Below are 25,469 nucleotides of genomic sequence, written 5' to 3'. Positions count from 1 at the left end.
ACTTGGTTTCAAGTTTGTTTATAAAGTTTATAAAGTTGATGGGGCACTTGGGTGGTTCAGTCGTTAAGCGTCTGCCTTCGGCTCAGGGAGTGATTCTGGAGTCCTGGGATCGAGCCCCGCATCGGGCTCCCTGCTCCACTGGGAGCCTGCTTCTCCCTCTCCCACTCCCCTCACTTGTATTCCCTCTCGCTGGCTGTCTCTTTCTCTCTCTCTCTCTCTCTCTCTCTGTGTCAAATAAATAAATAAAATCTTTAAAAAATAAAAAATAAATAAAGTTTATAAAGTTGAGGGTAAAATGAAAGCCCTTTTAAGTTTTTGCTTGTAAAACATGCAAATTCATTTCTTCAGGTACACTCCGGTGGGTCGTTCTTTTTTCTCACCTCCCGAAGGTTACTATCACCCTCTGGGAGGGGGCAGAGAGGTTTGGTTTGGCTTTCATCAGTCTGTGAGACCTGCCATGTGGAATATGATGCTCAACATTGATGGTACGATAGAATTCTCTTTTTCCTCTTTACTCTTTTGGCTAGTTTTTTTTGGTGCTTTCCCTTTCTCTGAACCGAAGCTAAGTATCCACCCTCTCTGTTTGTTAGTGTCTGCAACTGCTTTCTACCGGGCTCAGCCTATCATTGAGTTCATGTGTGAGGTTTTAGACATTCAGAACATCAATGAACAGACCAAACCGCTAACAGATTCCCAGCGTGTCAAGTTTACCAAAGAAATCAGAGGTAGGTATTTGCATTACAGTAGTCTCGGCAAGGCAGCTCAGCTTGGTGCAAGGAGCAGGGTCTCGGAGTCAGACACACCTGGGTTTCCATCCCGTGCCTGCCCATTCTATCAGTGGGACCTTGGCTAGTTACTTAACCATCATGAACCTTAATTTACTCATCTCTATGGTAAAGAAAATAACGAGTATCTTTAAGTTTTTTTGTAAGAATTAAATGCAATTAGATGTATAAAGCTTCTTGTCCAGTCACTGGCACACATCAGGCACTCTTACCCTTTACCCACTTAAAAACTTTCATTTTGAGGCGCCTGAGTGGCACAGTGGTTAAGCGTCTGCCTTCGGCTCAGGGTGTGATCCCGGCGTTGTGGGATCGAGCCCCATATTGGGCTCCTCTGCTGGGAGCCTGCTTCTTCCTCTCCCACTCCCCCTGCTGTGTTCCCTCTCTCGCTGGCTGTCTCTATCTCTGTCGAATAAATAAAATCTTTAAAAAAAAAAACCTTTCATTTTATTTTATTTTATTATTTTTTTAAACTTACATTTTAATAAAATAACACAGGTTTATTCTCCTTTGGAATTTCTTTTCTTATTATTAGCTATCTTCTCTCACTACAACGTAAGCTTCATTAGGGCTATCTCTAGACCTAATAAAAAAATACCAGAATAGTTAGTGTTTAGTAAATATTTATTGAACGAATTAATAAATTTATGTAGGTTGCACATTTTAAGTCATCTGGGTTCTAAGTTTTTCTTCTTAGCTAAGACTTTTTGCCTATACATGATAAAATTGTTCTCATATCCTTGCAACTTTTGTCCTGTACGATGAGGTGCCTTTCTGAAGACAACATTTGAACCTGTTTTTGTCACTATGATTTTAATTAATGCCTGATGTTTTGACTTTTTTTTTTTAACTTCAGGTCTTAAAGTTGAGGTGACCCACTGTGGACAGATGAAACGAAAATATCGAGTTTGTAATGTGACTAGACGGCCAGCCAGTCATCAAACGTATGTTAACCACATCTGAAATGATACTGTTACATTTTTGGTAGCAGAAGAATCTGCTGTGATCTGAGAAAATGGTATCCCGTATTGCAAGTTTCAGAATCACTGAGATCATCACTTTTAAGCGCCACAGCTTTAAAAAATGTTCTAAATATTTTTGATAGAGACATTTAAAAAACCTATTTCTTCTTGCCTTCGATTCATTTCACTCTTAAACAAAGGATGCCAAACACAGATCAACTTTTGTATAACGATGCAGAGTCCTCATTACAGGCATCATTTATTATCCTGTTGTAATTCTCAATGCGTGTCCCAAAGGGTCGGTTAAGTCCTATCAGTCATATAAGGCCGTCATGAGAAGACATTGCTGTGTGTTTTGCTTGGACTTTTCTCTTTTTGTAGCTCGCTGCCGCTTCTTTCCAGCTGCCAGAGTGTATGGCATGCCTCCAGCAGCTACTCGTTTCCATTTTCCAATCTTATTTTTCTAATCACCCAACTTCTGATCCACTGTGCGCTATGCAAAATGAGAAAATATAATGAAAGTGCTTTTTATTTACTATATATGTAAGTTTTGTTCTTGTAAGCAAGATCTTTAAACTGGTGTCTGACATAAATAAATACTGGCTCCTCCAAGGAAAGAGCATGAACTTAAATATATAAACTTTACGTTATTTTGGCTAGTCAGAAGCCTTTTGTTTGTTTGTTTGTTTATATTCTTTTTTTTTTTTTTAAGATCTTATTTATTTATTTGACAGAGATAGAGACAGCCAGCGAGAGAGGGAACACACGCAGGGGGAGTGGGAGAGGAAGAAGCAGGCTCATAGCGGAGGAGCCTGATGTGGGGCTCGATCCCATAACGCCGGGATCACGCCCTGAGCCGAAGGCAGACGCTTAACCTCTGTGCCACCCAGGCGCCCCTGTTTGTTTATATTCTTCTCTGACAGTTTTAGTTCCATGGTTCTCAATTTTTAGACTTTAGCGTACATCAAAATCATCAGGAAGGGTTTGTTCTAGATAGTAGAAGCTTTTGGGTGACCTCTGACTAAATGTTGGTATATTAATTCAGTATGATTTGAATAAATTCTTCTGTATGAACCCATATGCACCTGATGTGAATTTCTTCAGAGTTATAAAGTGGTGTTCCATGTATTCTTCATATTATACTATTGACTTCATTCTCTAGGGGGTAAAAGGTGACTGAAACCTTATGAAGTCACTGTTGAGAAGTGTAGCTTTTGTTTCAAGAACTGCATCTTTTTCATTATTTACTTCACATTACCCTGTAAAAATAATTTTACTTATAGATTTATGTAATCTTTGCATGAAAATGAGAAGCACGTAGATTTAAATATCACATAGATGATTCTCACTGCATTGTTGTGTTGTAGGGCTGCAGCAGGTAAAAAAGCAGGTTAGGGGCGCCTGGGAGGCACAGCGGTTAAGCGTCTGCCTTCGGCTCAGGGCGTGATCCCGGCGATCTGGGATCGAGCCCCACATCAGGCTCCTCCGCTATGAGCCTGCTTCTTCCTCTCCCACTCCTCCTGCTTGAGCTCCCTCTCTCGCTGGCTGTCTCTATCTGTCAAATAAATAAATAAAAATCTTTGGAAAAAAAATAAAATAAAATAAAATAGCAGGTTAAAGTTATTATTGTACCAAGTATTTAAGATAATTTGCCCCCTGGAAGAACCAAAGAAAGAGAATTTCTTAAATCATGCTCTCCAGTTTATATCAAATATCCTGGCACAGTCTCAGTTTCATGTGTTTGGTCTTTTGTCTCTAAATCCACATATATTTGTCCTGGTTTGGGGATCTGGAAATGTTGCCCCAATAACTATGTTACACTCACTTTACAAAAAGTTCTCTTAAGCAAATAAAGCTCCTTTATGGATGATCCCAAGTCCTTATTTGATTTTAATAATGTATAGGAAGCCAGCTAGAGATGATATATCTATCCGTAGGTGTCAACTGACCTCTAGTGAGTTTGTATTTTCTGGTTCTGCAGCTTCTTCTCGTTTTAACTTCTCTTTAAGTTTTAATTTAATATTTTTCTCATCCTACCTTCAACAAACATGGAAAATTCCAAGAATCGCTGTTCTCATTAAATACTAAAATGACTTAAGTGAAACTGGTCAAATAAAGATTGACCTTTGTTTTTTAAGTGACTGATCAAGGTAGAAGATGTTAGGCTTTTGTTTGTTTGCTTGTTTAAGAAAAAAAGAACTTGAAGACATTTCTAAAAAGAATATTCTCTCCCATAGTTTTCCTTTACAGCTAGAAAATGGTCAAGCTATGGAATGCACAGTAGCTCAGTATTTTAAGCAGAAGTATAGTCTGCAGCTGAAATACCCCCATCTTCCCTGTCTCCAAGTGGGACAAGAACAAAAACATACATATTTGCCACTCGAGGTAAGCTAAACTGAATTTTCCTTTGCCAAATCTGCCAGTCTCTTGAATGAGTTAAAAAAAAAAAAATCATGTTCTAAACTAGTAGTAGAATTTCCTATTAATTTCTAAAGTATTTTGGGCAGGGGCACCTGGGTGGCTCAGTCTGTTGAGTGTCTGACTCTTGGTTTCAGATCAGGTCATGATCTTGGGTTTGTGGAATCCAGCCCACCATTGGGCTCCCAGCTCATCAGGGAGTCTGCTTCTCTCCCTCTGCCCCTCCCTGCCTCTCTGCATGTTTTTGCTCTCTCTCTCTGTCTCTCAAATGAATAAATAAGTCTTGAAAAAAATAAATAAAATATTTTAGGGAGATAGCTTCGCTAGGTAATAGCATTTTCATGTTTTGGGGAATGGAAGAGGTAAGATACAGTTTACCATTACACAAACGAATTTCTCTTTGCCTCTCTGTAGGTCTGTAATATCGTGGCAGGACAGCGATGTATAAAGAAGCTCACAGACAATCAGACTTCCACAATGATCAAAGCTACAGCAAGATCGGCTCCCGACAGACAAGAAGAAATCAGTAGACTGGTCAGTAAGGCATGGTCTTCACGATAAGCTAGCTTTCAGATGAGAAAACAAGACAATAGAAAACTCCTGGTAGGCCACAGTTACTCTTTGGTTTTTATATACGCAGGCTTTCCTGTTCTTTAGGTGAAGAGTAACAGCATGGTGGGTGGACCGGATCCATACCTTAAAGAATTTGGTATTGTTGTCCACAATGAAATGACAGAGCTCACAGGCCGGGTACTTCCAGCACCAATGCTGCAGTACGGAGGCCGGGTAAGCTTTTGATTTCATTCAGCAAGCTCCTTCCAACGACCAATCAACAAGAGAATAATCCAGGGTTTCTCCACTACACCACACTGAATTTACCCATAGTTTTGCTCATTATTGCTTTTTGTCTTTTGGCTAATACCAAATAGAGTTTTGTTTATCCCCTCATCAACATTAACATGGCCTTAGATTGTAATGTCTTTTCTCTTTTCTTTTGTTTCTTTTTTTTCTTTTCTTTTCTTTTTTTTTTTTTTAAAGAATAAAACAGTAGCCACACCCAACCAGGGTGTCTGGGACATGCGAGGAAAGCAGTTTTATGCTGGCATTGAAATTAAAGTTTGGGCAGTTGCTTGTTTTGCGCCTCAGAAACAATGTAGGGAAGATTTACTAAAGTGAGTATCTTCATATTTTCAGCTTAGTAATATCCCTTCCAGATATGAAAATACCATCTTTACGTGAATGTGCTGTGTACGCTGGCACCACATCCCTGACTCCTATAGTGACGCCATCTGGCTGTAGGAAAAAGACCTTGTATTATAGTAAATTGCAAACTCGGGACTGACATTAAGAATCTGACTCAGCTTCCTTACATTGAAAGCAGAAACCTGTGACTAACAAGGCCGAAGCAGAGACGGTTGGCACACTCTTGAGTTCTTAGTGAAGCTTCCTTTGGTATTAATTGTATCTTTTCAGCTGAGATTAAAAACTCGTCCATTTTTAATCATTATAATTTACGAGTGAGCTTGTTTTACGCAGGGTCACCAACTGAGATCATTGGCTCGTGTCTTACAGATGCAGCTGTCTATGGAAAGGAACTTAGTGAGGAGGGTGGAAAAATCTAAGCAGGAAAAGGGAACTGGAAGGAAGAAAGGAATCTTACAAAATATTGGCAAATGTACAAAAGAAATGATTCTGAAAGCTTTATACATAGATTAAAGTCACTTCTCATATCCAAAATCTAAAACTTCACAATGAATTTCGTTTTTTTAACATGATGATTTCTTTTGATATTGCTATTGAATCAAATCTGTTACAAGTTTGAATGTAATCCTAAATATACTGATTTCGTGTTTCCATGTTCTCAGTTGAACACAAGCGTACCCAACCATTCTTGTGCCAAGCTTACCAAAATGCACATTACCTAAAATTTTGACTTTGCTCCTCTTTAGTTCAGAATTACTGATTTGAATGTTTAAAAAAAATTAAAAATTAAAAAAAAAATCTTTGAACAGAAATGCTATTCTAGTTCCTGGGGCCCAGTTGAGGCATAATTATTTAAAAATTCATAAAGATTACCTGATAGCTTAATAATAATACAAATTCTTGTGCATTATAATTGCAGTGATACAATTGCCAGCCCGTCTTTGGCAACCAGTTAAAGATTTTTTTCTTTGTTTATTTTTAATTTTGGCTAAGAATGTGCAGAACTGAAAGAAGTATCTTAGTGGAAAATAAATGCTAGGAACGTACTCTGAAATGAAAGCACCGCGCCACTGGTTCTATTTTAACAGGAGTTTCACTGACCAGCTCCGTAAGATCTCTAAGGATGCAGGAATGCCCATCCAGGGTCAGCCGTGTTTCTGCAAGTATGCACAAGGTGCAGACAGTGTGGAGCCCATGTTCAAACACCTGAAAATGACCTATGTGGGCCTCCAGCTAATCGTGGTTATCTTGCCTGGGAAGACACCAGTGTACGGTATGGACTCCTTTAATATTGAATGAGGGATGATTTCAAGGAGTAGGTCAGGATAAGCTAGGTTATGCTGTAGTCACAAACAACCCCAGACTCTCGGTGACACAAAGCACCAAAGGTTGATTTTTTTGCTTCTGCTGTGTGTCCGTTAAGGTAGACCGTGGCCTCTGCTCCATGCCATCATGTCATTTTCCCTCTGGGACCCAGGCTGGCAGAGCAGTTGCTATTTGGAAAGTTGCTGGCCCCCTGGCAGAGAGAAAAGAGAGCTCTGGAAGGCTCTTAACATTTGCAGCTTCTTGACCGGAACCAGCCACATGGCTCTTCCCAACCTTTGTGAGGGAATCGGAGAACGGGGGTCAGGAAATGCAGTGGGAATGAGTGTGGGGCATACAGCGGGATTCTAGCATAGTCCTCAAAGCAGGAAGAACCAGAATGTTTGGTGAAAAGCACTTAGGAATATCAGAGTGGGGAAGAGTGGGGGAGCCTACCACTTCCAGAAAAGAAGCTGTTTAGTTTGTGTCTATTTTAACAAGAGTGATACAAAGTTCTTTTGCCTATCATCTAAATAAAGGATTTGGGAACCACAGACCAGCTATTTGAACTTTATAAAATGTCTTCAGTGCCCTCTGTAGTTGTTTCGTTTGTTACTGTTTATCTCTCATGTTTAGAGGAAAAAGAGGGGGAGGGTGGGAGAAAAATACTTGAAGGTCAAAGAGCTGGCATGTATACAGAGAGGGAGGAGCTGGGAGATGGATTCCTTTGCCAGACCAGTCCCGTGGAAAAAGTACCTTCAAGGGACTGAGTTAGTGGCGGCAGGCAGCATCCGAGAGTAAAGGAAGTGGGCTACCTTCAATGCTTGCGGGAGGGAAGAAAAGGAAGAATCGCCCCCGGGGGTTTAGCAGATGAAACGACCACGTCTAGCACAGCGCACTGTGTAAATGTTTATGTGTGGGTGTTTTCCTCTACTCTTAGTCATTAGGAGAATATTTAACCATTTTTAAATTAATTAATGAATTTATCCTTGTAGCGGAGGTGAAACGTGTTGGAGATACCCTCCTGGGTATGGCCACACAGTGTGTCCAGGTAAAAAATGTAGTGAAGACCTCACCCCAGACCCTTTCCAACCTTTGCCTGAAGATAAATGCAAAGCTCGGAGGAATTAACAATGTGCTTGTACCTCATCAGAGGTAAGGTGCTGAACTCTTGTGTTTTCAACTTTTTTTCCTACATTTTTATTAAGATCAAATGTAATGTAATTTGCAGTCACGCACACAGATCTTAAACATGCATCTCAATTACTTTTTCTTACGTATGTATACACTCATGTAACCACTACTTAGGTGAAGATCTAGAACATTTCCAGCCCCTGTCAGGCTTCCTTGTGGCCCCTCCCAATAGATAACCCCCAAAGATAACCACTATCACCATAGATTAGTTTTGCCTATTTTTGAACTTAATATGAATGGAACCATACAATATGTAGTATTTTGTGTCTGCTGCTTTTGTGTCTGGAATTCATTCACGTTACTGTATTAAGTAGTAGTTTACTCATTTTCATTGTTGTATAGTATTTCATTATATGGATATACCACAGGATTTTAATCTGTTCTACCATTGATGGATGTTTTTGTGCATTCAGTATACAATTTTTCTACATTTTTGGTGGATGTAAATACTCTTTCTCCTGGGTATATTTCCGAGAGTAGAATTGCTAAGTTATAGAGAGTACATGTATTTAGCATTGATAGATACTGTCAAAGAGTTTTCCAGAGTGGTTGTACCAGTTTACATTTCCATGAAGATTTCTGGTTGCTCCATATTCTCACCAACACTTGGTAGTATCAGTCCTTTTAACTTGAGCCATTTTGTTTGGGATGATAGTATCTCATTGCGGTTTTAATTTGCATTCCTCCGATGATTAATCATCTTGCACACAATTTCATATGTTTACTGGCTATTTGGATATCCTCTTTTGTGATGGGTTTGTTCAGTTCTTTGCCATTTCTTAGATTGGGTTGTCCATCTTTTCATTAATTAGTATTTTCCCTCTCTATTGAGATACTATCTGACTTGTTAACTCAAAAATGTTTTCATGTGAAATTCTGTATGTGAAAGTGATTTGAAAAGTTCAGTTTAGGGCTGTGGTATTAGTGATTGCTGTACTTGACAAGAATATGAAATTGCTCTTGTACAAACATATTCCAATTCTTAATTTGCCCTTGAATACAATTTATAGGTAACAAAATCCTTCCTACACCTTTGATGGATGAGGTATACAGGCAGTATGGGAAGTTAACCTAAAATCTGAGATCATTTAATTTTACCCCAGATACTTGAGAAAATATGACATGGTAGTTTAGGGCATGTACCTCGGTGTCTGACGCCCTGGGTTTGGATTCCAGCTTTATTGTTTCCTAGTCATGTATGCTTGGGCAAGCTCCTTCATCTCTTCTGTCTCGTTTTTTAAATCTGGAAAATTGAGATAATAATTGTGCCACCCTCATGGGATTATTGTGAGGACTACATGAGTTAATACAGGTAAAGTGTTTAGCACAGTGGCTGGTACATAGTATATGTAAACTGTTACTACGTTATGCATATGTATGTTGCAGATGTGTGTTGGCTGTTGTACTGCCCCACCCCATCATGTTGCATGCGATATCTACAGAGAAATATAACACAGCCTCTGCCCTCATGGAGCTATCTGTTACGTTACGGAAGATTTTCAGATTTGGGATGCCTCCTACAGTACACTTTAAGGATCAGTACTCAGTTCCAAACCCTTCCTTTAGGAATTTGCCAGAGAAGCATGCATGATTTTTCTCCCTTGATTCCTTAGAAAAATCAGTGTCAAATAAATGAGTTCATTCTTTCAACAGTATTTATTGAGTGCCAGTTGTGAGCTAGGCAGTGTTCCAGGCACTAGGGATACTGCAGTGAATAAAAACAAATAAAATTCCTGCCCTTGTGGAGTTTACACTCGTGTGTGTGTGTGTGTGTGTGTGTGTGTGTGTGTGTGTAGAAAATAAATACAATTTAAATTAAGTGGGGTGCCTGGCTGGCTCAGTCAGCAGAGTGTGTGACTCTTGATCTCAAGGTTGTGAGTTTGAGCCCCACATTGGGTGTAGAGATTGCTTAAAATTAGAATCTTTAAAAAAATAATTAAGTAAAATATGTGGTATATGTGATGAATACTATAGATAAAAATAAAATAGGAAAGTAGCTAGACTCGATTCTCTTCTCTAAGCCTCACATCTTAAAGAGCATTGGGGGTTTTGTCCCCGTTCCACATAAATTCCACAATTCTGTATCCATTGTAGGCATCTTAGGATCCCAAGAGAATTCGTTCTGGGAAAGTCTTCCCTTCACACAGAGATTTTATTAAATTTGGCTCAGGCCCTCTTTTTCAATTCTTCCCTTCCTGCTATTATAGAAGAACCATGTTGACTTCTTTTTAAATATTTTATTTATTTACTTGAGAGAGAGAGAGCAGGGGGAGGAACAGAGGGAGAGGAAGAGTCTCTCTCTCCAGCAGACCCCGTGCTGAGCACAGAGCCCCACATGGGGCTCGATCCCAGGACCCTGAGCCGAAACCAAGAGTTAGATGCTTAACCTATTGAGCCACCCAGGCACCCCAACCATGTTGACTTCTTAAGTCAATTCAGATTCATTTCAGGAGAGGCAAGACACTCAATGGGCCTTAGAGTTCTCACCCAATGTGTTCAAGTCTTTATTCTGTCTTGTAAAACTATATCTGTGATTATATCTGGTGAGCTTGAAAGTACAGATTTTCATCTGTATGTCTGAGTGTGAATGTCTCCTTCAATCTGAGCAGGCCCTCGGTGTTCCAGCAGCCTGTCATCTTCCTGGGAGCAGATGTCACGCACCCCCCAGCAGGGGACGGGAAGAAGCCTTCCATTGCTGCTGTCGTCGGCAGTATGGATGGCCACCCCAGCCGGTACTGTGCCACTGTTCGGGTGCAGACCTCCCGCCAGGAGATCTCGCAGGAGCTCCTCTACAGTCAGGAGGTAATTCAGGACCTCACTAACATGGTTCGAGAGCTGCTGATCCAGTTCTACAAATCTACACGCTTCAAACCCACTCGAATCATCTACTACCGTGGAGGGGTATCGGAGGGACAAATGAAACAGGTACTCTCATTACCCATAGCTGCCTTTGGGGGTTTCTGAGAAAGTGTCTGATGGAGCTTCCTCCCATCTGCCACTCCGGGTAAACCAGATCTGGGAGCTGCAAGGTGAGTTCTCAATTAAACGTCTATCTGTTTTTAACTCCTAGGTCGCCTGGCCAGAGCTAATAGCAATTCGAAAGGCGTGTATTAGCTTGGAAGAAGATTACCGGCCAGGAATAACCTACATTGTGGTGCAGAAGAGACATCACACACGACTTTTTTGTGCAGATAAAACAGAAAGGGTAAGAAACTATGGTAGAAGCCTCGTTATCTGATACATTATCTGATATATGTTTTCAGATGGGCATACATACAATTTTTTTCCCTAAAAACAAATGTAATAATAATAACTACACTAACTCCAGTTGAACATAGGTGATCACTTCTGAATGATACAGGTTTCAAGCCTGAATATTTCTCTTGTGTGACAGAAAATGTTGGCTTCTGAGGTTTTTAAGGGAGTAAAAATCATGCCAAGATACACTACGGTGATACAGGCAAACCCCAAAGGGGTGATTTATCTATTTGGACTTTATTATCATTTGCTACTTCTTGTTACCAGTGCCTAAGGCATGGTTCTAGGATATAAAGAAGAATTTCTCTTCCAAATGATTTTGTATCCGTGCATATATCAATGCAGGGGATTCTTAGGGTGCACACTTTGAATGCTTATAACGTCACACTTACTAACCATGGGCAGGTTAACTTCTCTAAGCCATAATGTTCTCATCTGTAAAATGTAGTAAGAGCAATACCTATCTCACAGGGGTGTTGTAAGGATTAAATTAATAAATAAATATTAATTTGGGGTATAATTCCCAAAAAGAGGCATTTTGTACAATCGATTTATAATTTGTTATTTATGTGTAAACTACCCAATTATAGGTGCATAATATTGGGTGACTTTGCTTCTATGATATTTTCTGTGATGTTATTTCACCTTTTCCAAGGCCCTCCCTGATCCGCCCCCAGAGAGACCAGTTCTTTCTGTTGCTTAATCTTGTAATCTTGTGGGTCACTCTCATTATTTTCTAGTACGCTCTTAGTTTTTGTCTCTAATCCAAGGCTGAGCTGTTTCTTTTTGTTTTCAGAATCATTGGAAAACTAAGTTTTTCTCCTTGGGCTCCAGTTCCACCAGTCAGCTCAGATTCCAAGTGTTATCTTCTGAACTGCCCAAACCCTGACTCAGTAGTACTTCTTAGACCTCCACTGATACAAATTCTCCAAACCCTTGCCTGAGCTCTGGTCACAGAACACCCTGCCACCCCCTCCTTAACCACACTGTCACCTCTCCATCCCTCCATCAAATTGCTGTCCTTGTAGCTCTAGGAGCTGGATTGTCTTCCTAAAACCCAGGCTCTTTCCTCGTTTCGTTCTTTACCATCCCGTGTCACTCCTAACCTTCCAGACATTGATGACCCCTGTCCTTGGTCTACCCTGCTCCCTCGACACTTACCAACATCTCCAGTTCTCTAATCGCGCCTCTTGCCAATCTCCAACTCTGGATCAGTCCACTTACCCGTTTCCTTTGCTTCGACTCTTAGGCCAATGGAGATTGCTGAGGAAGAAAGTAATTTGTTTAATGATGAATGATATTGCAGATTCATGATAGCAAACCTCAGCCAGGCTTTGGCGCTGCTGTTTCTCCTTTTATCGGGTTCCCCTAGCATGTATTCCAAATCTTCACTCCTCAACTCCCCAGCCCAATCTGTGATGCCTTTATTGGCAGTGCTTTACCTTGCCAGCAGTAGAACAACCTTCTATTTCCCCAGAAAACAACATCCAGAAGGCATGAGTTTTCTCAGCTTCCTCTCCTCTCCTCTTTTTTATTTTTTTTTTAAGATTCATTTATCCATTTTAGTGTGAGAGAGAGTGCAAGCTGGGGGAGGGGCGGAGGGAGAGAGAGAAGCAGACTCCCCACTGAGCACGGGGCTTGACACAGGGAACTTGATCTCACGACCCTGAGATCGTGACCTGAGCTGAAATCAAGAGTTGGACGCTTAACCGACGGAGCCATCCAGGTGCCCCTCTCTCCTCTACTTTCAAAGGTACTGAAATGTGTTTTCTCCTCTCCTTCCACTCACATCTCAGAGGCTAATCTCTCCACCTATGCTTTTGTTCCTACAGGACCACTTCATTAATTACCATTGGTTTTCAAAACTCCAGTTCCTTCTCCTCACCCTCTAAAGTTCCTCAACTCTTCCTGGACCCCCCAGTAAGCTTCCCTAACTCTGTTTCTCAGTCAACCTACCACCTTATCTTTCTTTTCTTTCATGGCCAAACTTTTAGAAGAAAAATGACTGACTTTCCATCTGTACCTCCATTCCCTGTAGGCTGACTTCAGTTTCAATGATTCTATGGAAGTCATTCACTCAGTGACTTGCTCATTTCGAATCTAGTCCTATCTTGTCAAGTTCTCACACTGACCTCTTTGCCTGAGCAAGAATATGACTTTCCAGATTCACAACCCTCCTCTAGAATCAGGCTTTCTGCGACTTCTCTTCCTCATCTGGCCATTAAATACTGACATTTCCAGGCTTTCCATACTTTTCTCTCCCTCTTCTCTTCTGAATTTCAACTCTCTTTAGTCTCACCCACTTTTCTGCGTTCACTGATCTGGTTATAGATTCCTAAATTTGTATTCCCAACTGCACACATTTCTGTGCAGTTCCTGATCTGCACTTTCAATTGTCTACCAGATATGTTTCCTCAAATGCTCTGTGGACATTGTATCAGCAAGATAGGCTAGGCTGCGGTAACAAAAAAACCCTCCCAAGTCTTAGGGGCTTATAAAGATGCATTTCTTGCTCATATTACACATTCACTGTGACTCTGTTGCAGCTGTGACCCTGATGTCCTCAGAGAAGAGAAGAATCTATCTGGAACGCCACTAGTCATTACATCAGAGGGAAAGAAAGATCCGCACAATCCATATGTTGGCTCTTAAAGCTTCTGCCCAGAAGTTTCCATCTCAGGCCACACTCTATCAGCCAAAGCAAGTTACATGGCCACTCCTGAGTTAACTGGGTGGGGATGTATAATCCTCCCCCAGGGAGGGCACGGGAATATTTGGCACTAGTGATCCAATCTACCACAGGCATTTCAAGCAAAACACGTCTAAACCTTCTCCTTATTGTTTTATCCTCATCCAAAGCCTATTCCTCCCTCAATTTTCCTTTTCTCCAGTGACTTGGCATCATTGTACATTAAGTCAGCCAAGCTAGAAACTTCAGCGTTGTCTTTAAATTCTCCCCCCCCTTCCTGTCCCCTCTTATCCAGTTGTTCAAATAGTCTTCTGTGTTCTGCCCTGAAATCTCTTGTCTCAGTTCTTCCTCTTGTGTGTTACCTCTGTCCTGGGCAGAACCTCCCGGATTGCAGGAGACTCCGACTGGTCTCCCCATCAGCATTCCTCCTTCACCGATGTACCCTCCACCTGCTGTCAGGGCTAGGCTTAAAAAATACAGATCTCAGGGCACCTGGCTGGCTCAGTCGATAGAGCATGTGACTCTTGATCTTGGGGTTGTGAGTTCAAGCCCCACATTGGGCTTAGAGCTTACTTAAAAAAAAAAATGCATCTTACTTTGCCACTCCATTATTCAGAAAGCTTCACATATCCCCCATTGTCTACCAAATACTTCCCTTTGGTGTTCAGCATTTTCCTAAGGTAGCCAAAACATTTTAGTTTCATCCTTCCACCGCGCCCTCATACACTTTCCATTTCCCATACACATTGTGGATTTGAATCCCCGAGATGACCACATCCATGCCACTCTCCCCCCCCCCCCACTGACTATTCTTATTAAGGTATAACGTAGATAACAGTAAAATCCACCCTTTTTAGTGTACTGTTCTGCAGGTTGTGACAAATGTCTATAGTGGTGTAACCACCATGTCTGTGAAGACATGAACAATCCATCATGCACACACATTCTGCCAAGCCCTTTGCAGTCAACCCCTTCCCTCACCGACCTAGCAACCACTGACAGGCATTCTGTCCTTACAGTTTTGCTTTTTTCCAGAATGATATACAAGTAGAACACCGTAGCCTTTGGTCTGGCTTCTTTTGCTTAGCATAATGCATTTGAGGGTCATCCATGTTTATTGTGTATATCGCCAGTTCATTCATTTTTATCGCTTAGTATTTCATCCTATGGCGGAACCACAATTAGTTCATCTATTCCTGACTTTAGGAGATATTTGGAGTGTTTCGGGTTTTCAACCTATCCCCCTTTCAGCTCCTGCTTATCCTATAAAGGATGGCTCTACTATTTCCTCCCACCAGCTCTTTCCAGTGCCTTCCGTAATGCTCTCATCACACTACATTGCAGTTCACTGCAGACCGTGCTCACAAAGGGCAGGAATGCGAGTTCATTCGTTCTCTCTGTGCCTCTGTCTCTCATCCCCAGCATCTGCTGCAGAGCCTTCCACATGGGCGCTCAAGCAGTAATTGTTAAACGAACAAGCCTGGATCTCTCTTTTCCCCAGGGCATCACCTCCTTCCGTTCTCATCTGTAGATTCTAAGAGCTTTGCTTTAAAAAGGATTCCATGCTGGGGCAACTGGCTATCTCAGCCCGTGGAGCATGTGACTCTTGATTCTCTGGGTTGTGAGTTTCAGCCCCACTCTGGCTGTAGAGATTACTTAAAAATAAAATCGGGGTACCTGGGGGGCTCAGTGGGTTAAGCATCCAAATCTTGATCTCAGCCTAGGTTTTTATCTCAAGGTCGTGAGTTCAAGCTCGTGTTGGGCTCCACACTGGGCATGGAATTTACTTTAAAAGTTAATTACTTACTTAATTAAAATCTTTTTAAAAAGAATTCTGTGGCCAAATAAGTTTGGAAAATCCTATTTACTCCATCTCCCTCTTAAAGAGTATACATCACTGAATAAAGGTTCTGAGAAGTCATACAATAGAAGAACCCTTTTAACGTGGGTTCAGCCCAGTATTTCTCAAATCTGTTTGACCGTAAAATACCTAAACACATCCTGTGGAACTAATATCCCTGAAGAACACACTTTGGGAAACAATGCCAGAGCTATTATAACTCAGTTACGTTTCCTCTTATCCAGCTGGGTCCCCAAATTCACATTTGAACTTGATGGAATGAGACTTTTCTGTACTCGTGGACGTTCCTGTACACATCGGTGTACAATTCAGCCAAGGGTAGCGGTAGTTAGAATGGAGCCAAATAAACTCCCATCAAATTCATGCCTACAGAATAAAATTCCTCATACGGAACCCTGCTGTACAGCACGAAAGGATGAAAATTGACCAAATGGCAAGGTTTAATGCCTTTCCTTGTAAATGCGTTTCTGAAGTTCCCCTCTCTACTTTCCTAGAAGTTTGATTTTAGAATTTTGGCCGTAAATGAACCTTACAATTTAGAATTTTCAAAGTGTAAACGATCATCAGCTAGTTTTATAGCTGATCAGATTAAGACCCAAAGATACTCTGCTTTGTTAAGGTACATAGTTGCAAGACCAGGCTTAGAACTGAAACTCTGGTCTCCCTAATTCCCATTTCAGTGCACTCTTCCTGCTAATGCATGTGCTGCTGGCTTCTTTTATTGATTCTGTAAAAGCATTAGTTTTGTTGAGCCCCGTGCACCAGTTCAAAGATTTCTTCATCTTAACTTTTACTGAAAGTTGTGCTTATCTTTTTTACTCCAAGTAAGGAATAAAATTGATTTTTTTCCTCAGGAAGGTTATCCATTGTAAATGCCTTCCCCCCCCCCCCATGAACAATGCCAACATATTATCTATAAATAGATGACAATAATGCAACTCAAGGTACCAGGTAAAATAATTCTTTGTCTGGATCCCCCTGGAGAAGCCATGGAATGTCTGTGTTTGAGAAAATGCTTGAGGATAAAGTGGTTCGGCTAAGAAACGTTACAGAACATTCAAGGTGTTGAACTAAACTGATTTTCAAGACTTCATTTAAGAACAGTTTGCTAACCTGTCACCAGTTAACACATAAGAGGAAAATATGGCCTGAGCTCAGTTTGGCATTTTGATGACTAATTATACTCCCCATCCCCTTTTTTTTGGTAGGTGGGGAAAAGTGGCAATGTACCAGCAGGCACTACAGTGGATAGCACCATCACCCATCCATCCGAGTTCGACTTTTACCTCTGTAGTCATGCAGGAATTCAGGTAATTTGGAAACTGGTTCAGATCTTTGACTCAATAGGGAGATGTTTGCAAATTCAGCAGCCGGCTTGACTAGACTTGTTACTCAACACTGTGCATTCACGTCGTTAATTTAGTGCTTGTATTCTAGAACTGTTATCTTTCGGTCTGGGTATCTGCTTGTAGGTGTCCTAGGCAGGAATACTTCTGGATTTAAGGAGTAGATTTCAATTCTTCTTTCCTCTCAGATAGGCAACCCATGTCACAAACATATTAATCATAAAAGTCTCTCTCCAGGGAACCAGCCGTCCTTCACATTACCAGGTCTTGTGGGATGACAACTGCTTCACGGCCGATGAGCTCCAGCTTCTAACCTACCAGCTTTGTCACACCTATGTGCGGTGCACGCGCTCAGTCTCCATTCCAGCCCCTGCATATTATGCCCGGCTTGTAGCTTTCAGGGCAAGGTATCATCTGGTGGATAAAGATCACGACAGGCAAGTTGCTCAGGCACAGTGAGATCTCTTTTTGTCTGAATTAGCAGCATGTTTAAAAAAAAAAAAAAAAAGAGCTATTACAGAAAACTTTTTGGAAGAGCTAAACTTCCTTTTAGGGTTTAAATTTCAAGAAGTGAATAAAATTGAATGTGCCTTTGAGAACTTATAATGTGACTTTTGGTCCAAGAAGTGCTCAGGCTTGTTCATACTTGCATGGTGTGTCTATAGTCTGCCCAAGGAAAAACGTCTAACTGGGAGCTGCCTGTGGTTTTCCCATAGAGCCAGATGTATTCAGTTCTGCTCAGGTCCCGAGCAGCCTCAGAGGTGGCCCACACAGCGCCCTGGCTCTAGTCTGAGCAGTCACAGGCCTGTGGATTCCACTTCATGCGAGGGGAAGTCCTACACAGTTCACTTGGTTTTCTGTACAATTTGGAAGAATGCACCAGAGTGAATCTGGGGCATGTGTGTGGGAGAGGAGGAGTGCCAGACCATTTTCACCCCCAAATAGGGATCTCAGAAGCATCAGACATTTTGACCTGTTACTGAGCACTATTAAATAGCTGAACAAGCTCTCTGCATTAATTTTCTTTTCCAAATGACCATCTGTGAAGTGTAGCAGTTTCTGGGCTCTTCCCCAAGTCTGAATTCAGCTGCTAAATAGTAGACATTCCATTGCAAGTCTATTTCTGTAAGGGTTGAAAATACGCTATTATGGAAAATGCCCAGCTGTGGCTTTATACCTTCCATTCTGTAATATACATTCATTCATTCAACACATTTATTAGGTGTTGACTGTGTGCCCAGCACTGTGCTAGGTACTAAAAATACTAAGATGAGGAAGACCTGTTTCCTGGGATTTTCTGTTTCCGCAGGGCAGACAATAGAGGCAAACAGAGCACTGACAATTAGCCCAAGGCTGTATAGGTGAAGGGGCAGTGGGACATCAGAAGAAAGGTTGTTAGAGAAGATTTCATTGCTGGATGAGTACGATTTGGCTCTAGAAAGAAGAGAAAAGGGTTTTCCAGGCAAAGGGAACAATGGACATAAAGAGAAAGCAAGTGACATGTTTAGACAATAGCAAGTTTTCTTCCTTTTCTTTCTATTCCTTATCGGATAGTATGAAAGGGGAACAGCAGGCATGAAGCTGGAAAAGTATGTTAGAGCAGGTTTCCTTTGTTAAATGTAAAAGGCTACTTTGGGGATAAAATAGGCAGACCTTAACCATTAATTGGGCATGAGTGGGAGAGAAGAGGATGAAGTAAAAGATGACTAAGATTGTGAGTTTAGATGGTAAGGGCAATAATAATTTAAGTAGTAAAATAATTAAATAGCAAAAGAAATAATTTAAGTCAGAAGAGGGTTGGTGATTTACAGTTAGTTTACCAAGCCCTTTATATCCTACCCTTAAGAGGTCTGTTCAGAAGTTGTTACTGTTTTTTTGTTTTGTTTTGTTTTTTGTTTTTTTAAAGCTTTTATTTATTTATTTAACACAGATAGAGACAGCCAGCGAGAGAGGGAGCACAAGCAGGGGGAGTGGGAGAGGAAGAAGCAGGCTCATACTGGAGGAGCCTGATATGGGGCTCGATCCCATAACGTCGGGATCACGCCCTGAGCTGAAGGCAGACGCCCAACCGCTGTGCCACCCAGGCGCCCCAGAAGTTGTTACTGTTATCGTAAAAGACCAAAGTTTAAAGGAGTTGTTACCTCTTCAAGGTTGTGTAGCTAGTGAGGAGAAGATGAGAAGAGACTCCTGGCACAGTAACATTTACGCAGCAACATAGTATGTTCCAGCATTATCCTAGGCACAGGAATTCGTTCAACATATGGTTGTTGAGACTCTACTGTGTGCTGGGCACCAGTGGTTCAGTGGTGAGTCAGATAGACAAAGTCACTGCTTTCTTGGAGTTTGCATTTCCCGGGGTAAATATATAACGATCCAATTAATAATTTCAATTTTGTTTAGTACCATGAGAAAAAAAAAAAAGGTAGAGGATTCTGTGAAAGTGTGTTTCAGGTGGCTCTGACCTGAACTTTGGAAGCAGGGAAGATTTCTTTGGGGAAAATGACATTTGACTGAAGCCTAGAGGACAAGTAGGCATTAACCAGGCATAGTAGGCAGCGGAAGTCCTAATGTCAGCACTGCTAAGGATTGGGTCTTTGTGGACATTGTTCTAGCTGATTATTGCAACAGTCCATTTAATAAATTGTATGCATTTTTCGGGTGAGCTTACTCACGTTTAGAGAGACACAACACATTATTTAAGGAGCCACAGCTTGAGCCTAAGATCTTCTTGAATCCAGTAGTATTTGTGCTGTTTGAAACGTGTGAAGTTGGAAGTGGTCTTCTGTTACACCTGTTTTTTTTGTTGTTTGTTTTTGCCTTATTCTCTTTACAGCGCGGAAGGCAGTCATGTGTCAGGACAGAGCAATGGCCGGGATCCTCAGGCCTTGGCCAAGGCTGTGCAGATCCACCATGATACCCAGCACACGATGTATTTTGCCTGAGAGTCTCAGAAAAAGAACTCACCCAATTTGGCACCCCACGCAGCCTCAAAATGTTTCAAATGCCTACTGCCTCTCGAGAGAGCCAAGTTGACTTCAGGTGGTCTTCTACCAGCAGCTCAGAATAGTTGCACTGAATCTATTCTTCGCAGCACCGTCTGATGCATCAACAAAATTGAGCCATTTTTTAAAAGTAATAGATACTCATAGATTGTCTTTTCTGATGCACTGGACTGAATTTTTACCTCATCATGCAAAGGCTGATCAGCCTGAACTTCCTTAAGGACTCTACAAGAAAGGTTTCTATGGAATATTTTGCTAGCTGTGGGGTTCACCGCATCCCTCTAGTCTTATAAGAGAAGATTATTCCTTGTTTTCTGTATTCATTGAGTGGGGCGTGTGCATAAGCGGGAGAGAAAAACCAAACAATCTACTTCAGTTCAGCGTCACCTTTTTAATTGTGTGGGTCCGTAGTAGACTTTTTAATGGAGATTTCTGACTTCGCCACTGTAAATGCCTTTAACGAGCATTAATTTTTGCAAGTTTTACAGAGTTTTATTAGTTTTCCTACTTTATCTCCTTGATGTCTACAGACTCGTGCTGGTGCAAGTACAGGCTGCCAGGCGGTTGCACTATATTTGACTACAGATTCAGACCGGGCAGTCGTCTTACTCGGTTGACTTTTGTGACTGTGTGGCACACAGGTGTAACGCATGCCACGGTGACAGATAATACTGCCATGGCACAAGTACTCACGTGTCCCCCTCTTTGAAAAAAAAATCAGCTTTTAGTATTTTTCAGAGTTTTCAAAAGTGCCCATTTTATGCTGCTGTGTGGTTTGTTAGATCTAAATGATTTTTAAACTTTTCTCATAGAAAATTAACTTTGGCAATAAGCATTTTTTAAGGTCCCTTCTCTTCCTCCCCCAACAGTGTAGTTTTCTAGGTGAGATTTCAGTATGATTTTATCAGCTATTTCTTATAGACCATAATCTGGCAATTTCTGAAACTGGTCAGAAAAGACATATATTTCCATGACTTTTTAAAGAATTATCGTTATCTGTTTTATAGTCACAGTTGGTGTCCTGTCACTTTGTTTTAAAATAAGCTAGAACCAGGATGCTTCCTTATCGGATAGGCTTCGCCAATCCTTAAGGTACATTGAGTGGTGCTGCGACCTGCATAAATGTACCGGCATTTAAAACTTTTTTTCCCGGGAATCAAGGTTACTCACACAATTACGTGCAGTGCAAATTTTTTTGCTTCTCTTTCAACCTGAAATGTACTTGATGGGGTTTCCTTCCTTTCACTAAACTAAAACTGCATAGAAAATGTTGATCTTTCTTAATAGATTCTAGATCCCGCTCGCAAGGAGACGGGTTCCTTTCTTGTCCGAGCAAAGGGAGCTGGTCTAAAGCAAGCATCAGTGAAAATGTAGGGGAAAAAAACGCATTTTGTATTTAGTGTAGATAACACTTTGTGAATGGACAACAGTTACATAGAGTCTTGGTAGTTCCAGCCAGTGTTTCCCAGCCCAAATTTTATTGACTTGTGATTCTCTGTCCTGGAACCTCAGAAGTGAGAGCTGGAGAAGGGGATAAAGGCCCCGGAGCCACAGTCCGCATGGCCGAGGAAGGTGCTGGGGGAAGAGACAGATACAACGTGGGAAAATGATGTTGCCCCCTCTGTCTGGAAACTGCTGGTGGGGAAACACTGGATCTGATGGTGAGGGGTGTTTGCTTGAACTCATCAGCCGGTCCAAATCTCTTAAACTAGCCTTCTCAAAATCCCAGCAATACAAAGCACTGTTCTTCTTCAGTCTTTTAAAGAAGCTTGTAAATACATTGAAGTTTACATTTCCACGTGCTGTTCATCAGCGGCACCACCCGTGTTGCCGAGACTGGTCTCTGAGAGTTTTACGACGTATCTTGAGTCCCGCAGCTCGTTGAGATGACTGCAGACATCCTTACTCTCCGCATCTAGTGGGATGAAAGCAAGCTCTGTAATTGAGGCACGGCACAGGCAGGAGTGAAGAGATGGCATATGTTAATTCCTTACGATTTTCCTTTTCTGCAAATACCTCACTTGGATACTACAAATCAGGACGTGTTGGTGAGGGGCTGGCTGCTGCTTTTATTCACGCTTGTTCAGGGAGAGCTCAGAATATACCCGTCAGCATGGCCACCCTGGACCCAAGAGGAGGAAACAGAAGCTTCTTTCGGAGGAGGAGGACTGACCGGCGTCCAGGATGTGAAGAAGTCTTGGTGGCCGGCCGGCCAGCGGGCACCGCACCTGCACTGCAGCGCCTCGGGCTCGCTTGGTAACGCACAGCAGGGTCACTTCTCATCACCTCCGGGCCCGTGTGGAGCAGGGAGCGAGGCGGGGGGCCAGGAAGCCCTGATTCGCTTGCCGGCAGTTGGGCCATGTGCTTGACCGTGAACTATACGGTCTGTACAACCTCAGTCAGTCCTGTACGCTGGGCCAATCAGCGTGGTGGTGGAGGAAAAGCCGGGAGGCCTATTTTTTATAGGGAAACAGTACCTGTAAGGGGGCAAACGCTCTCGTTTTGGATGAAAGGAAAGAAATACGGAAGAACTAGGATTATTGGGGGGGAAAAACCTGCCGAGGGGGTGAATCTTGAAGAGGTAATCACTACAGAATCAGAGTTGCAGCAATACTATTGCAAGCAAGTCTGAATGCGTCATTTCAGTTTGGCCTGACAATTGGAATACGATAACCCCTTGGGACTGACTGAATCGTTATGCATGTGTCAATCAATGGGAGGTGTGCATTCTCTAGAAGTAGATTTAGGCTGGTTTTTTGTTTTGTTTTGTTTTAATGCGGCCTGTTTAGGCACTGTCATGTGGTGTGAACGATTGAAATGTAGCAACGCTAAAGAGTAACAATTAGGGGATAAGGAGCGGGGACATTAGGGGAGTGGTGACGATCCAGATGCGGAACCGATCATGGTTTCTGACTGTCGTTAGCTGTTGAACCCTGAGCGGTTCCTAAAATGAGCTAGCCGGCTTCGCGCAGCCGCAGTCTGGGCCGGCGGAACATACTCATTCTTACTGTAAATTCTATTTGCTGCTTCCAAAGGTGATGATTTACAGGTTCTAAATGGTCTGTGCTTTAGGATCTGGTGCCCAGCCTATGTCAGAGCTTCCCTACCTGGCTCAGCTCTCTACCCGTCTTGTGGGAAAAGGCAACCCACTGTTTAAGAAGTCTCACCCTCTCTGCCCTGCCCTAGCGACCCTTTGTGGATGTGCTGTAAGATTTTCTTGCTCAATAGCAAGGTGGTAGCTCCGCTTTCATTTTAAGAAAGTGGAGGCTGAGGGCATTGTATCAATACTGCTTCAACTCCAAGGATTTTTCCTTATAAAATTAAAGGGAAGATCTTGTTATTGATTAACCATTTTCTTATCCCTTGCTATTGACATTCATGCTCTTTCTATGTCTAGTGGCTGAAAATGTTTGCATTTGTTCATTTGACTAATGGTGTAATTTTGGTTTCTATATTGTTAGACCTGTAATGTTTTAAAAATGTATTTTATTAACTTTGGACTGGATGTATGTCTCTAGCAATACGAGGTACTTTCTAAACTATTAAGGGAGGGGTGGTATCCCCATGTTGAGATAAGATGATGGTTGTTTAAATTTTGCATTTTTTTTTTTTTTGGCCTGCAGGGATATTTTGTGTTCATGTGTCCAAAAGAGAATAAATTGGCATTCTTGTGCCAAAAGTTGTTTTTCTTGTCTGTTGCCTAATACATACAGAGTATACGGTAATGGTAACACGCATGGTTGCTGTTTAAAAGTTTCCTCAATTTAAGAAATTGGAGAAAGAACAGAGAAGAAACTTTGTGTTTTTAACTCCTGGAATTTTGGAAGTGCTTCTCAGCAAAATTTCACATATGAAAACTTTCACAAGATTCATCAGGGTTCTGGGTATAGCTCTTCATGGGAAGATCTACTTCAGTGAAGTTTTGAGAAAAATCTGCCGTCTCCAGGGGGCAGTATGGCCCACATACTTTAAGACAGACTTCTCCAGGGGAGGAGCTGCCTAAATTCACCCAACCTGGGGCCATCCAGTCTCAAGTCTGCGGTGAGTCACCGCAGAGCTAATGCGGAGGTCTGCAGGAGATGGCACTTACCCCCAGGGAGTTTATGGTTTACCCAAGAAGCACCTGCACGCAACTAACTTGACTGCGGACGGTTGTTTTTTCCATCAGGACAGCATCCCCCTCTCTGTGCTCATCTATTGTCAACCACTTATCACAAGCCCAATGCATGCCAAGCTCTGCCTAGGTGCTGGGAACATAGACGAGTAAAATCTTAATCCTTCAAAGAGTTCATTCGAATATGGCATGGGGCGGGGAGGCAGTGAACTTAACGCGACCTGAGTGCCTAGAATAGCCAGTCAATTTATATTGACGTCTTTAATCCCAGCCACAGTCCTTTGAGGTTTATAATGGTATCCCCTTTTTAAAGACGAGGGGCCCACTTCAGAGAGGTTAAATAACACAGTTCCTGGATGACATAGCTAGAATTGAACCCAGGCCCGTCTCATTACTACTCCTGTGGTTGAGCACAAAATGGTGGGAACTTAGAAAGCAAAACAACTTCTGCTATGGGGAGTCAGGAAAGGCTTTACAGTGGTAGTGAATCTGGGGATAGGTGAACAGGAGTTTGCCAGGTGGACAAGGAAAGGATGAGCGGTTTCTAAACACACTATTCCCTTACAGTAGATTGTGGTAGCCACAGTTTTTGTCCATCCCGATGCTTTCCCTTATTCCTCCTTTGGGTGATTGAGTATCTTTTATGGGAATCTCATTTTTTTGTGTGTTTCAGGTGTGTCTAAATGACCTTCCCACCTTGTCCCCCACCATGTGTGTCATGTTCATATCCATCCTTGAATCAGTCACTGGGGGATGTGCACCAGCTAGGAATGACTTGTGTGTCCACTCGTGTGAGAGTGTGTGTGTGTGTGTGTGTGTGTGTTAGGGGGTATGGCCACCAAGTAGGGGAGGCACAGACTGATCAGCACCTTTACAAGCCATACGCCTCTCTCTTTCTCCATCTCTTGGCTCCGATTTCCTCTATGTTGACTTTATTCTCCAGAAGCTAGTGGCAAATATTTAAGGAGAAAAGGGACAAAGGCAGCTGAGGAAAGTAGCAACTATATCACAAGCTGACTGGAGAAGAAAATAAATTAGTTTCACAAACATTTCTGGAGCTCCTATTATGCAGTAGGAACCATAAAGATGAAGGACACAAGTTCTGGCCATGCGAAGGTTCATTTGTAAACTTGGGGCCACACGTGGAACAAGGTAGCTTTGAGAGTTAAGTGCCATGGGAAATACACACATGGAACCATGGGAATGCTTGGAGAGTTTCCTAACTCAGATGAGGACTAAAGGAAGGCTTCTTGGAGGAAGTGATGACTGAGCTGAGCCATAAAGAATAAATGGGAGTTTTATAAATGAACAAGGTGGAAGAAGGCATTCTAAGAATTC

At 42.0% G+C, this 25,469-nt stretch overlaps 1 protein-coding gene across 4 annotated transcripts in view; it reads left to right on the top strand.

Annotated features, from left to right (window-relative positions):
* LOC123782203 (protein argonaute-4) overlaps positions 1-23,699 on the top strand; it is a 37,631-nt gene extending 13,932 nt beyond the window's left edge. For all 4 annotated transcript variants that reach the window (XM_045782231.2, XM_045782234.2, XM_045782233.2 and 1 more), the window contains exons 5-18: positions 349-485; positions 591-725; positions 1,639-1,726; positions 3,982-4,129; positions 4,577-4,696; positions 4,820-4,948; positions 5,201-5,334; positions 6,454-6,638; positions 7,663-7,822; positions 10,471-10,786; positions 10,932-11,066; positions 16,878-16,979; positions 17,253-17,452; positions 19,849-23,699. In XM_045782231.2, coding sequence (XP_045638187.1) covers positions 349-485; positions 591-725; positions 1,639-1,726; positions 3,982-4,129; positions 4,577-4,696; positions 4,820-4,948; positions 5,201-5,334; positions 6,454-6,638; positions 7,663-7,822; positions 10,471-10,786; positions 10,932-11,066; positions 16,878-16,979; positions 17,253-17,452; positions 19,849-19,957 — 2,098 coding nt within the window. In that variant the 3' untranslated portion in view covers positions 19,958-23,699. The remainder of the gene's footprint in view (positions 1-348; positions 486-590; positions 726-1,638; positions 1,727-3,981; positions 4,130-4,576; positions 4,697-4,819; positions 4,949-5,200; positions 5,335-6,453; positions 6,639-7,662; positions 7,823-10,470; positions 10,787-10,931; positions 11,067-16,877; positions 16,980-17,252; positions 17,453-19,848) is intronic.
* The last annotated feature ends 1,770 nt before the right edge of the window (positions 23,700-25,469 follow it).

This window comes from Ursus americanus, chromosome 33, assembly GCF_024610735.1.
Source record: "Ursus americanus isolate L20-20 chromosome 33, mUrsAme1.1.p, whole genome shotgun sequence".
In the NCBI taxonomy this organism is placed as follows: domain Eukaryota; kingdom Metazoa; phylum Chordata; class Mammalia; order Carnivora; family Ursidae; genus Ursus; species Ursus americanus.
Note: the sequence above shows the minus strand (reverse complement) of the source record. Positions and strands in the feature narration are given on the sequence as shown.